This window comes from Aplysia californica, unplaced genomic scaffold (assembly GCF_000002075.1).
Source record: "Aplysia californica isolate F4 #8 unplaced genomic scaffold, AplCal3.0 scaffold00118, whole genome shotgun sequence".
Taxonomy (NCBI): domain Eukaryota; kingdom Metazoa; phylum Mollusca; class Gastropoda; order Aplysiida; family Aplysiidae; genus Aplysia; species Aplysia californica.
The window spans coordinates 463062-479213 of NW_004797388.1; the positions used below are offsets into that span (position 1 = coordinate 463062).

The 16152-nt window shown below is 40.7% G+C and overlaps 1 protein-coding gene across 1 annotated transcript; it reads right to left on the minus strand.

Moving 5' to 3' along the window:
• Window positions 1-1525: 1525 nt before the first annotated feature.
• LOC101862493 lies at window positions 1526-15918 on the minus strand. The gene is made up of 4 exons (XM_005095964.3): window positions 15864-15918; window positions 9963-10065; window positions 4653-4709; window positions 1526-2193 (listed from the first exon to the last, which is right to left on the minus strand). Exons 2-4 carry the CDS (start codon window positions 10059-10061, stop codon window positions 2047-2049), a joined length of 303 nt encoding a protein of 100 aa, XP_005096021.1. The 5' UTR covers window positions 10062-10065; window positions 15864-15918; the 3' UTR covers window positions 1526-2046.
• Between the last annotated feature and the right edge of the window lie 234 nt (window positions 15919-16152).

The following is a 16152-nucleotide window of genomic DNA, read 5'->3' on the forward strand; positions in this document are numbered from 1 at the left end:
TTTTGGGTACAGTGTTGCTCTTGCTTGAGCGAACGTTCCGCCGTGCTGGGCCCTATGTGTGAGGATGGCTTTCTCCTGACACCACTTCGGACACTCCGTCGAAGATGCAGTGCGACCCCCCCCTGTCGACAATTTGGACACCAGGGATCTGCAGAGTGCCCTTCCTTGCTGCAGTGAGGACACGCTGCACCACGACGACAGCGCAGCTGTGTGTGTCCGAAGCGCTGACAGTTGAAACAGCGCATCGGTCTCGGTATATATGGTCTTACTTCAAGTTCTAGGTATGCGAAGTCTAATTTTGTTGGTGGTGTGGGTGTGTTGAAGGTAAGAATCCACGTGTTGGTACAGATTTCCTTGCCATCCTGCCGTATTTTGAAACGACGAGCATGGACAATTCCATCGACCTCCTGAACTATCTCTTCTTCCATACAGCCGCAGAGCTCTCGGCTTTTGATGACACCCTTGGATGTGTTCAGACTTTGGTGAGACAGAACACATACAGGGATCTTCGCCTGAAATGCCCTTCTTTCTCTTGCCCAGGCCAGGAGTTGCACCAGCTTCTCCTGTCTGGGACTTGTTGGGAATTGGGGTAGGAGAGATGTTTTTGATTGAATCCATGTATATTTTGTTTTTTATTCATCTCCAGGGCTCCTCACTCGCCATCGAGTCCAACAAGGGGACACTGCTCGGAAGTCCATAGCTGGTGTCAGGGCTACCCTGGAGGTATACTCCCAATCAGACGGCAAGAAATTTTGCCTTCTGACCAAGATTGGCCAAAAACCAGTTCTATGAACCAGTCGCAACTGATTGAGCGCAGTAGGCCGCTGCACCCGCCCGTCTAGACCGAATCCAGGGCCAAAGTGGCGTGTTGGTGAGGGAAGCCACACCTCAGCCACCAGGGTCCCCTTCTCCAGTCGTACGGGTCGCACCCCACGGTCAACAGGGTGCCTCGCGTAGCGGGGATTTAGGGTCTAGTTTTTTGCTGGAACAGACCTTCGGTCGACAGATCGGAAAGAAAGACAGATGGACAGAAGACATAGCAAGAGCTATTCAGGCTGTTTCGCAAATTCGGGAACAGAGAAAAACTGTCTTCAATGGTCAGGGAAGAGTTCACAGTTCGATGTGATCCTGCCTGGAGCGAACGTGTTGGCCCTACCCACCCAGTGAGTGATGAAAGTTTAGGTGGCGAGCTCAGATGTGAGTGCGATGTTTGGGAAAAAAACCACATCGGTCTGTTCACACCTCGGAGAGATCCCGTCTGGGGTAAACACTGTACCGTTTCATGGAGTTTTACAATGCTTGTGATCACATTCACGAGAGTGGCTGATCTTTAACGCGACAGGCCTTTCTTTGATCTCAACTTTTAACTCTTGGTTGATCGGCTGTGCCTGCCCAAGTGTTTGTTCCGTAAATTATGATCAGAAATGCCGGCACTTATTCTTTCATTAAGCTTCAAAAGTACTCAAAATGTACTTTAAAAATACTCAAAAGTACTTTTACAAAAAGTATCAGAGAAGAGAAAAAGTACTGGTTCTCAAAAATGTACAGTAAAAGTACCAAAAATTGTAATGAAGTACATGTACAAACTCCGTTACAACCAGCTCCGAGTATAACTTACTGAACTTTCTGTGAATACAGTCAAACTCCGTTCTACCGCCTGCCTTAGGATGAGCAAGAAGTTGGTGATGCAGTGGGGCTAACAGGGATTTAATGTCTCAAAGGAATAATTTCAAGCCATTATTCAGAAAATTGAAAATCCTTAGCTTGTTCAGACTATTTCATTGTTCAACCCCTTGTTTTCTGCTCATGATGTGGTTTCGGGACTCAGCTCAAGGTATTCTGGACATATTTTTCAGTAAAGTGAAGAAAAAAATTGCATCATTTTAGCATCAACTCAACCTCTTCAGCGTGAACCCAAATATGCGTCTCCTCATAATACCGTAAGCATGACGTAAGTGGTGAAAAAAAAAAAATTCCTCATCTCAATTTTTCACAATACACACAGAGTTATAGCTGCCAATCAACAAAGTTCATCTATCCGAGTTCTTATTCAGATGGCTGACTAATGCGCACAACTATTCTCAGTGGTCGCAGCTCATCATGTGATGGGTCAACACAATAACTTCCGAAAGTCCGGTCATCCTCGAAGACTCTGTCCTCCACACTCCACACTTGTCCTGCTGGATCACCAAACTGAGGAGACATTTTGGCATAGATATGTATCCTGTTGGTCTGACTAAAACATATTGTCAAATTATTCAAACAATAATAATTTGTATTTATTTATAATTAATTAATTAATGGGTGGGAATTCCACAATTAGACACCCAAAGGGTATTACAGCTCAGGGTACTAGAAAATATTCCAGTTGCGATTTCAATAAATTAATTATTTTAATGATAATAATAATCTTTTAAAATAAAATAAAAATATAATAAATTTTAAAAATAAATAAATAAAAATTATATTAACATTAAATGGGGCTTAAAATGCGAGGTCAATTTGTTTCACTCAAACAGTCAAGAAAGGGCATTGAGGCTAGTGAGCACACATGAGGCAAAAAATGCGCACAAAACAGATTTTAAGGTCCCGAATTTTTCTCTTGTTCAGTCAAACCTCGTTATACTGCCACCCTTGGGAAGAGCATAAAGTTGGCAGAAAAGCGGGGCTGGCGGTTTAACCGGGTTCCTCTGTTGTATATCCCCGACTGCCTAACGTCAAGGAACATAATTCTGCTGTGCGATCTGTGTTTGAAAAGTGTCTTTTTGTTGGTGATATACATTACATACCTGTACATGTATTCAGAGCTGAGAATCTTCTCTCTGTCTTTCTCTGTATATTTCTAGTGGGAGAAAGATTATCAAGTATCCAACCAATGGTTGTTGTGTCCCATGTGCAGTGTGTACCTCTGGCGGTCAGATCACTGACGGTACAGTCGGCGGGGCAAATTTACTCCTTACACCTCAGACAGTTGGGACCGATGGTGGAGTGTTAAGTAAAGGCATAAATTCTCTGTTAGTTAGTTAGTAGTATAGGGTTTTACGGCGCTCGCAACTGCATAAATTCTATGTTAAATATAATATAGACGTTTCTTTTCGCACATTGGCAAAACCAATGGTAAGCGGGGCTGGCAGTACAAAGAGGTTTGACTGTACACGAATATACTCTATCTATCTATACATATATACAAAGTGGGCCCCACTTAAAACAATCTCGGTTATAACAGGATTTCAGCTGTGGCATGCTTAAAGCCAAAAGTCCACTCTCTTATGAAGTATGATAAAAAAATTAAAACATCTTTTAAAACAGGCATTCAGACAGACATGCTCGGCTATGACAGTGGTCCAACCATCAACATAACCCTAAAACAAAAGGACAAAAAAAGCAGAAAAAAAGCATCTGGTGAAGCAAAACAACAGTCAACATTGATGGCCCATTGCACCCACACGACTCACATTAGGCTTTAAGTTGATTGTGTACACATTTTATGATGTGTCACACCTCTTCCTCTTTAACAGCGATTTACACACTACGGAACAGCTTGCCGGGTTCAGCAAAGTTTGGTTTAGATGAAATTGCAGTAGAGAGTGAACCATGGCGGAGCATAAAAAGTTGAAAGGCTTTTTGGTCGAGGAAAAATGGATGATCCTAGCAGAGGTGGATTAAAAAATCAAAGGAAAAAATCCAAAGCAGCAAAACGTATCGTCAGCGCACACTGTTGTTGTTACATGTATTATTTTCATTAGCCATTTAGAACCTATACATTACGTTCATCACATGAATGAAAACCCTATAGCATTTTAAAGCGAGCATCATATACAGGCGAACCTGCTCTAATGCCCACCAGTCCAAGACAACCACATGTAAAAAAACAACCACTTCCCACAGTTTCTCCTCTTGTGCATAGTTTTATGCACCCCGCATATTTTAGCAAAATTTGATTTTTTTTTTTTTGCATAATTTCTTATTATTTTCCTTTATCATTCTTTTTGAAAATTAACAGAATCACATAATTTCATATTTTTGGGCTCAGTTTGCATAATTTCAGATTTTTTTTGCATAAAACCGCGGGGACAGAATATCATAATGGCACTGCTCTAAACAGCCACCTACGACAAGTCTTTCTCCTCGTCAATGGGTGTCCCCCTTGAATTTTGACTGTACTTTGATTTCAGGAGGGAGCGTCTGGGTATCACCAGGGACAGGCTGGAAGAGAACTGTCTTTGCTGTGCTTACTACGTATGAGACCAAAGTTCTTACAGGCAATTGAATAAAGATCCACATAGTTTTCCGTGCTGGATTCTTCACCAGCAGGCAATACAGTCATTGGGAGAGAGAGAGAGAGAGAGAGTGAGAGAGAGAGAGAGAGTGAGAGAGAGAGAGAGAGAGAGAGAGAGAGAGAGAGAGAGAGAGAGAGAGAAAGAGAGAGTTTTACGAAGTGGGTGTTTCAGCACGTGAGACATGTATTTACTTATGTCCTGTCTTGTTGTGCGTAAGCGTGAGTGCACCTAAGCTTTGTAACATCTACTGCTATTGTAAACGACCAAGACAAATTTCTCCCAGCGAAAAGAATCAAGACTGTCTTTGTAACGCTCAAAATCTTTAAAAGAATATAATATGACAAGAATAGCATAAAGCATTCCCACACTTACATATCTTGCTAAGTCTTCTTTCAAATGTCCTATTGACACTCTCATGCTGCAGTCAGCCTGAAATAAAAAGCAGAATATTTTAACCCACAAGCCAAGGTAGAAAGCATTGCAGTATAAATTATAAATTATTATAAATTAGCTGGGCCCCCTTTCGAGAAAGAATGATCGGTGCATAAACATCAATTGAAAGCCATTGTTGGCCTACTATATTTACACTCTACAGGAATGGAGCAATAAATCTTGAGAGAATAGTGACACATGTGTTTCCAAGTTGCCAAATATATAATAGATGTATAGATTGATTCTCTATTCCCCTTTCGTGGTTGTACACTCCATAATTTCAAAGGTGTTAGTTTAGTTAGTAAGAGGTTTTATGCCGCTCGCAACTACATAAGGTCATATGAGAACCAGAAGATTAGAGGGGATACAAGGGAGTAACAAACATAAAAAAGAAGAAGGGGAGATAAGGACGATAGATGTTTCATAGGAAAGAAGAAGCAAACCACACCAGAGCACCCGCCAACCACCCACTTTCAAAGGTGTGGAATAAGTGCGCAAGGCAAGTGAACGGAAACCTCACTTGTTTACAATGGCATCTTAGAAGACGGACTTTCCCAAGATTAGATCTAAATGAAACTAACGAAAAACTGTAAATTAGACAACAGTGACTTCAGGCTCAATGAAACTGAGCCCCCTTTTTATGAATCAAAACCACCATTAATTTTGTCAAATTCGAAAGATAAGTGGTTCGGAAGTTTTAGGTGGTCGAAGTGGGATATAGGTCCACATAAATTAGATATGTTCCGCCCAATTTACCAATTGGCGCAATCTGCGTTGAGCATTCTAACGATCGTATAAAATCATGGAAATCTTAAGGTTGCGTGGCAATCTCTGCAATCTTAAGATTGCGCTGCGCGTTTTAACGACCGTATAGAATTGTATCATTTTTGTGAGCTCTTCAGTTTCATATTTTAATACTAATACGGTATTAATTTTAATTTTCATATTTTTACACTTTTGAAAATATATGAATGTTTCTTGATGTGAACAAAAGAATATATGAATAAATAAGAATTGAATTTTTAAAAAACAAATTATTTAAAAAGTATGAAATAAATTAAATGTACTTTGCGAACTTTTTGATACCTGGCATTGTATCATTCTTGTGAGCTCTTAAGTTTTATACGTTAATTTAAATTTAAATTTTCATATTTTTACACTCTTGAAAATATATGTGAATGTTCCTTGATGTGAGTAAAAGAATAAAGACGGCAGTGACTTTTTAAAACGCGTAATTATATGATCATTAAAACATGCAGCGCAATCTTCAGATTGCCGAGCAATTATAGGATCATTAAAACATGTAGCACAATCTTAACCGATCGGAATATTGTACAGAAAACATACATAAAATTTCAGGCAGTAACATCTTAGTACGAATTAACTTGCAAGCCTTTTAGTTTTAGTAAAGCGTTTTACGGCACTTGCAACACAATAAGGTCATATAAGTGCCGAAGATTAGGCGTTACAAGAGAGTAACAACAAATGTAAAAAAGAAGGAGGAGAGATAAGGACGATAGCTGTTTAGAGGAAAGAAGGAGCAAACCACACCAGAGCACCCGCCAACCACCCACTCTTGCAAGCCTAAAGCAATTGTGGAATGTACAGTCAGGCATAGATAACTCAAACACATTGGGGATTGACAAATGTGTTCGAAACATCCATAACTCAGGTTAACTATAAATAATAAAATATTAAAGAGATATTAGTCAGGGAAAGGGAAATTATGTGCTATCCGTAATTTTCAGATTTGTGAGTTTGTGTTACCTGAGCGAGATTGTATAAAATTAGTTCCTGCCTGTTTGTCAGAGTGTAAGTAGACAAGTAGAACAGTCTGCTTGCAAACAAGAGGGAAAATCTTTTTAAAACTGAAAGTAGTGAAAGAGAACAGCAATAAGGTAGGCCAAAAAAACAAAACCAAAGATTCAAGATCTACTGGCACAACAACAGACATACCATAGATGGGAGAGAATCAAACAATTCAAATATCTTGGGGCAACAAACACATACAATGGCAGAAGTGAAAAAGAAATAAAGACTAAGAACAGCAAATGCAAAAACAAGATTCAGCCAAATGCACAAACCATTTACATCCAGGCAATTAACTGTACCTTTAAACCTATCAGTACATTGTGTTTTACTATGGTACATCTGTGCCCCCACTTTCCAAAGAGGAAATTTACTCATTTATCCGATCCGTACGCTGTGGGGTAACAAAGACCCCAAGTATTAAGTATTCAAACCCACGGCTGGAATTGAAACGCTTTACGATCCAAGATGGCGGCAACTAGTTTTGTAGATATCTATGCATCAAGGGTTCAACTGGCACTAACACTAATGTTGCCCAAGCCTTCATATTTCACAGAAAGTTGGGTCTTAAATTAGCTCCCTCTCTCAATTCATTAATTAAATCAGATTTAATTATCACAGAAACCTAATTTGTCTCGACTCTGCTGGTTATTTGTGAACTTTCTTGACTAGACCTTGGGTACATGTACTTTGGTGTGGTTTTCTCCTTCATCAGCCGTTATTTTTATCATGCACAACACTACACGCTCATCACCCAATCAACCCTATCCACCTAATACTACAGTATGGGGTCTGTCCCAGGTGTAACTTTTCCTGTTCTGTAAAATCAACACTATGGGTGTATTCGCGGGATCCAGAACTGAAAAGACAAGCAGCAGAATGGAGAAATCCAGGATCACGGCTGCTACCCCAAAGGTCTGATTTTGAACTGGCTGGTTCCCGTTGGCACAACATGCAATGTTAATTATTAGGTAATACAACAAGATAATTCTTCAAACAAAGCAGAGACCAGCAGCCAGAAGAAAGCGGCCGGGTTTGTTTGAGCAAGGTGTTGTCGTCCATCATGACAACACACCTGTGCACACTGCTCAAAGGTCACCCATCTCCTGGACTCCTGGCAGTGGGAAATCCTTGAACATCCCCGCTATTCCAGAGACGTACCCCATGCAACTTTTATCTCCTTCCCAAATTCAAAGAATTGAAGGACAGCACCTGGAAGACGAAGAAGAAATTGTGTTCGAAACAAATCTTGCACTAAGGACTCTAGCTGAGGCCGACAAGGTCACAGAGCTTGACCACCCGCTAAACTGGACGAAAAAGTGCTTTATTTACCAATGATTATGTTCGGGCCCAGGATTCTTTCCATTGTCTTGGCAGAAATGAAATGTTTGTAAGCAGCAATTACTGTCTGAAAATTTCTTTGGTTAGTCATCTGTCTAGTAAGAGGTTGCATCAAGGTGGGCACACTTGTGTTGGAGCAACCCTGTATCACAGCGTATCATCTTTGCCTTCAGTGTAGACGTATTCCAGTTTCCCTTTCTGACAGAGTGTAGTTTCCTCAGTTGCATGTGGCATAGTTTCTAAGTCTGGCACAAGTGAGCTCATGTCCACAGGCTGTAGCATTTCCAGCCGTAGTATTTATTGCTTTCAGCTTCCTCTTCCTCATTCACTTCATCCATGTCAGTATCTTCTCCCTCATTTCCTATAGTATTGTCCTCCAACTCATTAGCCACATCATTCTCCTGTCCATTGTATCCAGAGTCATCATCATTCTCTTTTATTGTATCAACTACCGGTACTCGATACTGGGCAAAGATATTTTCTCGCTCCATAGAAAAAGAAACCATTTATTTTTCTCTCTCTCTCTCTCTCTCCTTCTCTCACACACAAAATTTGATGCCAGCTAGGTTCGAATCCACATGAATGGATTCCCAGACCAGCGCCATAGGACTGATATACATAATTTATATATAGATTCATCCTTTCCACTAGTAGATCTAAGTTTGATAAAAGTATCCATACTTAATACAACAGCTAAGTGATGCAGTGTGTGTCAGACTTGCCAACAACAATCAGTCTCAATACATGTATAAAATAATAAAGGATGACTAGGCCTTCAGATGTTTCCAGCTCAACTGCAAGAGTGCGAGCAATACCCAACAGAAACCCAGATGTAGGAAAATTTGGATGCAGCGATGACAAGTACTCCATGCAAACGATGTGTTGGGTCGTCTGTTACCCCGCTACTATACGGATAAGAATAACTGCATTTTTTTCCTCTTTGGAGAGTGGGGGCACAAAGTGACTCCACCGGGTGCAAAAAAGGTCGTTTTGAAATGTGACCACTGGTCAAAAAGATACATTACCAATTGCGATTTGCTTTGCATAGCAGTCTGTCAAAATGATTTTTTGAGGAATACTGAAAGTTTAAAAAAGATCAGATTAGAAGTATTCTAAAATGTGAAAAATACAACCTTTGGGGTACAAAATGACCCTAGGTGTACGGACAGGATTAAGGAACAAAACGGGGGAAAGCTACAACTTCCACCTATATCCTTATATGGCGCTGAGATATGGAATTTAACAACAACAAAAAAAGAAAAAAATGTGAGGACTGGTCAGAATTAGCTTGAAAGTAAAAAAGACAACAAAGAGATGAGTCAGATTCTCCACACAAGACAAACCTTTCTTAACAAAACTAAATGAAGACAAGACTTTGGTCACTTAAAATGACACCAGACCATTGTGAAAGAGGTGCTAGAAGGAAGGATGTGAGACAGGAGAGCCTGAGGTAGACAAAGAGTAACATGGATGGATATAACATTAAAACATGTACTGTCATGGGTATAGCAAAATGTGCAATGGCAGCAAGCTCGCGACCGTGAAGGATGGAGGGTCATTACACATCAACCTCCGAGTCAGAAGTGACACGTCCAGGTATTCCAGGTATTGATGAAATTATATTAGTCATATAGTATAATAGCGTTGACACTAAACAAAACAGGCACACAGATAAAACAGGAAAAACAGAAGGATAGATCTAGTAGACAAGTAATAGTAATGCCCAAAAAGCACCCTAAAAAATACATAACAGCCTCAGTGGGATTACAAACATTTTTAAGTGCATCACTCTTTTGCTCAAAATTATATAATTGCATACATTGCAGCCTCTCTTTAATGACCTTCGATATTATAACGATATCCTCGGGTCCCAATATTTATTCCTTATTTCATTAGTAATAGTAATATTTTTGGTAGCCTCTTTAAAATGACAACTCTCTATAATGATATTTTTTTCTGGTCCCGACGATGTCATTATAGAGAGGCTGCACTGTACTTTACTTGCTTGAAACATGTTGATGTGAAGGCCAAACTAAATTAGAAATTGTAACCTATCTCTCTGAGATGGCACACCACAAACTGTGGGCAAAACAAGCTAACCAGTTGTATGATAGTCGTTCTAGTTGCTGCCACCTCCAAGTGGAACATGCAACGGATGAAGTCGTCCGCCTCAGGCCTTGGATTCTCTGGTGCACTCATTCTTCTAAATAAGAGAAAGAAAAACAAAATGAATAATACATTATATAGCATTTTCAAGCTAGAGAGCCGACAGATTTCATTAAGATTGGCCTCACAGGTGAGTTCTTGTACATTATTATTTTGATCGAGTGAGTGGTTTTCAGAGAGATTCGTTCATCCAACAGGAAAGTTCAGATTTTGTGCTTCAAACATTACAATTTTCACACACTGATGATAATGCAGCCAATCACACAAATAATAAGAATAGGTTGAAGGGCCAAACAATACCTACCTACACTTTGTGGGTAAGTAAAGATTAAGTTCACGGGCAAAAATTGTAAGAGTATGCCTGGAGTGTTACAGAAAATATTGGCTTGGGATAGTCTTTGAAAATCAACGTTAACACTTCTACCCCAAAGAATGGGGCTTAGGAAGAAAAGACATAAATTTTCAGTTACAAATTAATCACTAAAAAAAAATATTCCCAAATGTAGTGACTCTCCGAACACTCAATTAACTCACAACACAGCAGCTGACATGACAACGACTTCGCATGGGCTTGCGAAGTGCTCAGATGAAAACACCGCCTCACCCAACTGTCCTACACAGCCAGTCGAGTAGAAAATTTCGGTGAGTAAAGACCTAGATCTACCTACATTGGTGACCCCGACAAGTTGAAACGCAATTTCAACTTTGTTTATTCTGTCTTGGATTATATATTGAATCATATTTGAGCGGACTTGCATTTTCATCACAGCCCTTACCATCCCTTCAAAATGTGTGACCAAGATCATCAAGTAAGTGCAGTTTCGATTAAACTACTAACATTTTGGACAGCCGGGCCGAAAGCTTGGTTTGCGTAAACTGAAGCGCAATTCGCTCTGTGGAATATCACCCTAGACGAAACTAAATACTACCATGTTGTCGCCGCCCTCGACAACAGCACAGGTACTCGGGCATTTTTTCTATATTAAATTCAACAAATATAGCACGCTGAAAACATTTTTGTTATAATCGGCATATTGTTTGTCTGATACGGAAAGAGCATCAGCGCTCTTTAAACTACAGGGGTTAGGAGACCGTAAGCCGCCAGAGTTAATGGACTCCATGTTAGGCCTACTGGGAGCGCACGAACCGTGCTTCCTTTTCAGACACTTATACTTACAACAGTTGCCTGAATACGTAAGAGCCCCCCTGTGAACATTCGACAATCTCGACAGCCGCACGTCAGCACAAGAAACCAACAAATTATTCCTTGCCGTTGCTCCACCCGTGACGCTACTGGCTGTCGATCGCACAACAGCTGCTAGCAAACCCAGACCTTCCCACTCTACAGGTCTATGTTTTTACCGCCATAGATTCGGATCAAACGCCAAAAAATGCATTGCGCCATGCACTTACAAAGCCTAAAAAAACCCAGCTGCGGTTCAGGGAAATGAGTAGGTGGGTCAGCAGAATTCAGTCTGGCTTCAGAGCCTTCTGTTAGCCCACAAAAAGCTCAACTGATTAACATGGACTCTGTCTCTGGCCGTCGTTATTACATCATCGATACAGAAGCCCAGGTTTCGGTTCTTCCAGCAACATGAATGGTGGGACAAACAGGCGAACACTTCAGGCTCTCCACTTTTAGCCGCAAATGGTAGCACAATCAATACATATGGAGCACTCAACACCACCATTCGTTTCCAAAACAATGATTTTGACGCCAGGCTTATTATCGCCGATGTAAAGCGGGCCCTACTTGGTGCCGACTTTCTTCGCAGCCACAACCTACTGGTAGACATTCGTGGTCAGAAACAGATAGAGGCTTAATCTTTCAAAGTAAACCCTTGTACTATCAGTCATATTCTCAGGCAGCCATAGTGAACCCAGAAAGCAACAAATTTAGGAAGATATTTTTTAACAGAGTTTCCTGAAATCCTCAAGCCAACCTTTTCGGCCTCCGAAGTGAAGCACGGGGTTTCTCATTTCATCCCCACCACTGGTCCACCCATACATGCCAAAGCTCGTCGACCACCCCCGGACAAACTAGCTACAGTCCGGCATAAAGCACGTTTCACTAAACGGCTCTTACCGAATGTTTGCTATATAAATTACACGCCTTTAAGCACGTTAACTTCGCCTTCAGGCACGTTTCATTTACAAGACAAGACAGTCAATATTTTCAGGATGACCCTTCGAGGTTCGAACACAGTCTACACCGCAACAGTGGATTCGAGTGTGTTAAGAGAAGCACAAAGAACTCAAGAGATGGAGACACACACTCACACGCGCGGAGAGGAAGACAGAGAGAGGCACACAGACGCCCGTGTGGACATAGAATCTCGCCTAGGGCAAAGCTACACACAGACGAAAAAATACAAAAAGAGTCATGGACACGATATTATTTCATGTCATGTTGTAGGCCTGTATCATTCATTGTCCCTGGTAATCTGTGTTTACAAATAAAATCATCATCTACCGTTTATAATACATGAACTACACTGAGAAGTCTTTCTTCATGATGATTTCATATTATATTTCTATGATATCCAGCAGCTGGGGCTACCACACTAGCTTCGATGCGGGGAACGTTACGAATGTAGTAGCCATCGTTTCTAAATGATAATATAATAATATAGTAGTTCTGCCTGAATTGTGGAAGCTTTCTCAGTTTTTTTGATAAACCTCCTGGGATTTGACTCTTTTTTTTATGACGTCTTATCCGATCAATATTGGGTAGATCTAACTAGATCTAGATTAGATCTACAATTTTTTCTGACATTGTTTGCGCAAAAGGAGACTAGACGTAGTCTTGTTCATCTCTCATTCACATTCATTTGAGTTTCGAGTTTGAGCAAGTAAGTCGAAAGACGCTTGGATAATGTTCAATAACAAGACGGCAGACGGTGCAACTCGATAATTAGTATTTTCTGTCCACAGTGTCGTCATTAAATAGAGATTCTAGATTTAGCCTACCTAAAAATATCATCTAGGCCAAGAGAACGTATAAAAGCTGCCTATGTTCGCTAGGCCTAAGTCTAATGTTCAGTGCTTCCAAGCGCGGCATCGAATCCCGGTCCAGGAAGGGTTTTTTTCCTTCTCCTGAGCCAAAAATTAAAAAAAAATAAAATAATTAGACTCACAGACAAAGGAAAGCCATTATTGAACTTTAATTTAACAAGGCCTAAGTTGGTAAAAGGAAAAGTAGGCTATAGGCTATACTAAGGCCTACTTTGTACAGGGCTCCTCTTGGGGACAAAGCCAGAATGTGCATGCTTCACCACTACATGATAAAAAAAACAACTACAAAGCAACAAGTTATAATTATGGGAAAAATTTGTTGGTCAGTCGAGAAGAGGAAGAAAAAACCCAAAAAACTTGCAGGACCGGTATCGAACCCAAGCGCTCATAAATATATCGAAGTGACTATTCGGACTCGAGTCCGAATATGAAAAAATGTTATTCGGACTCTGATTCTTGTCCAGCATGACATCACTTCCGACTTCCTGTGACTCATGACTCCAGCTTCCTGTCCTGCCTCACTCGTGACTCGCCTCAGGCTGGGAAGAGACCGGGATCACTTTGGGCAAAATGGCGTTTTGTGCAGGAGCCGAGTCTTTATCTTATGATGAATTTGAGGCCGGCCTGAAAAGTTATAGCGCTTTTAATAAATGTTTATTTGTCAAGAGATCATCAGAAGCAATTAAAGATGGCTTGTTAGCGTGTGTTGGGGCCGGATAGGCGGCCTGCACACGTGTGGCTGTGTGCGTGTCGGGGAGGGGGGGTGGGGGGGCACTATCGGTCCAGGCGTTGAACGTCGCATAACGCGTCAGTCTTTTTCCCCCCGGCAACTGACCATTATTACAATAATAAGCTAGTCTTGACGTAGATCTACGCGTGTAACGAATTGTGCGCTGGTCTATGGAATCAAAAGTTGCCGTATGCTCAGCTCTACACAGCAACACAAGTTTTTCTTGGTAAACAATCGAGATGACACAGGCTTGTGTATTTGAACGAATCTGTCTTATTTTTTTACACAGCTCATAATATGCACGTGCCATGTGATCTGTTAATCTTCAATTTTACCTTTTTCTCCAACAAAGAAAGTGAAAAACATGGGGGGTGGGGTATCAATGAGGCGGCGGGCATCGGATCAGCAGAAAAGGTGTGGGGGAAACTAAAAAATGGCGGAAAATGGGAAGCACTGAACGTTAGATCTTCTATAGAACGAAGACACTTCCTTTTTTGCGGACCCGAGTCCGAATAACATTTTTTCGTATTCGGACTCGAGTCCGAATAAGATTTTTTTTTATTCGGACTCCGAATATGAAAAAATGGTATTCGGACTCGACGACGGCCTAAATATATAGTGGTGTGGCTTCAGACACAGACACACTGTCACTTCGGCCATCAGAACTTCCGTCATTGACGAAAGGTAGATTAAGCTTCATTATATAGCCTAGGCTAACACACAGCATTTTATTTAGCACTGGCTGGCGTTAATCGCAAGAAAGTGGCTATTCTCACCCGCCCGGAAGTTCTCGCAAGATCAACTCCTCCCCTCTTCTCTCTCTCTCCGTCTCTTTCTGAATACTGTCTATCGGTGTGGACGATCAAATTGACCAAAACAAAGTTAAAAAATCATGTTAAAACACAAAAGTAAATAAATTTGGTTGTCTGCAAAGATGCTACGGCTATTTAACTTTTCGAATCGAGCCGAACTACGCGGGTCGCCATTTTGTTTTGCCCGGAAATTCTCGCGCTACTCCTCTCTCTCTTTCTCTCTCTCTCTCCACTGCCCACAGACAAAATTGTACGCTTTTAGTAAGCTACAATTGTAATGGAACGTTTGTTCACGGCACAGAATTCTACAATTTTTCTGTTATCACAGTGTAGAATTCTGTGGTTTAGGGTGAACGCAAAATTCGGTGAACGCGCACCGGGTGAGAATAGCCACAAGACTCGCCTGCACTATTCTCACTCCGGGTGAGAATAGAGGTGGCCTAATCGCAACGCGGCGTTTTATCTAGCACTGGCGCTAATCTCTACGCGGCGTTGCAAATAGGCACTTCCATTATATTTAGATCTAGATCTAGATATATATAATATAATATATAAAGCCTATACACATTAAATCCAGTTTCAATACTGATCTCTACTCTAGACTAAGGCACACAGAAGTCCAGCACTGAGCCTATAACTACAAGTGTACTAGAGATCTAGTGTCTAGTCTATTCTAGATCTAGATCTAGATTAGATCTAGATTCTAATATATTTATAACACTGGGTTTATAAGACCACATTCAATGATGTGACATTCAATTTTACAGATTCACAATGAGCTGATGAACCTGACCCTGACCTGAGAGGCTGAATCAGTAGATCTAATCTCGATATCTAGTTAATCTAGTATCTAGATCTATCTAGATCTAGATCAAAGAAAGAGTCTGTACTATCTTTGTCTAAATCTAGATATCTAGATCTAGATTAGATCTAGATCTAGATCTAGTCTAGATCTAGATCTAGAGACTAGAATCTCAAAGTGGCTAGCCGTACTTAGATCTAAATCTAGATCTAGATCTAGATCTAGATCTAGGTTTGGCCCAATCGACTCAAGCCTGTTAAGTACACAGGTCTCATTAGATCCAGATCTAGAATCCAGATCTAGATTTTCTCTAGATTAGATTCTAGTTGTCTTAAATACCTTTCAACCCAGTAGTCTAGATCTACAATTCAAGAATGTGAAGTCAGAAAGTTTGAGAATAATTTCACAGAATTCTACTCTGTGGAATAATTTGAACGTCTGTGAAACAATTAAATTGACAACAACACGCTTCTTACTTCTTATTTGAATTCGTGTTTTCTTTACCTGGAATTCTACATGCCTGGAAAATATTTGGGAGATCGGAATTTCCCATAGGATCGATATAGATCTTACAGGTATTGACGAGAAGTGGCAACCCGACTACTTTTGGATGATCAGTAATTAGGCATTTGTTTTGGGCGTTTTGGAGGGTGATAGCAAAGGCAGGGTCTCTCAAAGGTAAAAACTTCTTAAAACTAGCTCTGTATTTTCGGCTCTCTCCACGGCATCATTTAGGACCTTTGAAGGTGCCCAATAATTAATTTG

Coding starts and splice junctions, on each gene's coding strand:
- LOC101862493 (XM_005095964.3), bottom strand. CDS start 10,061: ATGAGTGCACCAGAGAATCCAAGGCCTGAGGCGGACGACTTCATCCGT. Junction 4,710..9,962: donor GAACGACTATCATACAACTG/GTTAGCTTGTTT, acceptor TTTTTATTTCAG/GCTGACTGCAGCATGAGAGT. Junction 2,194..4,652: donor AAGAAGACTTAGCAAGATAT/GTAAGTGTGGGA, acceptor ATGTCTCCTCAG/TTTGGTGATCCAGCAGGACA.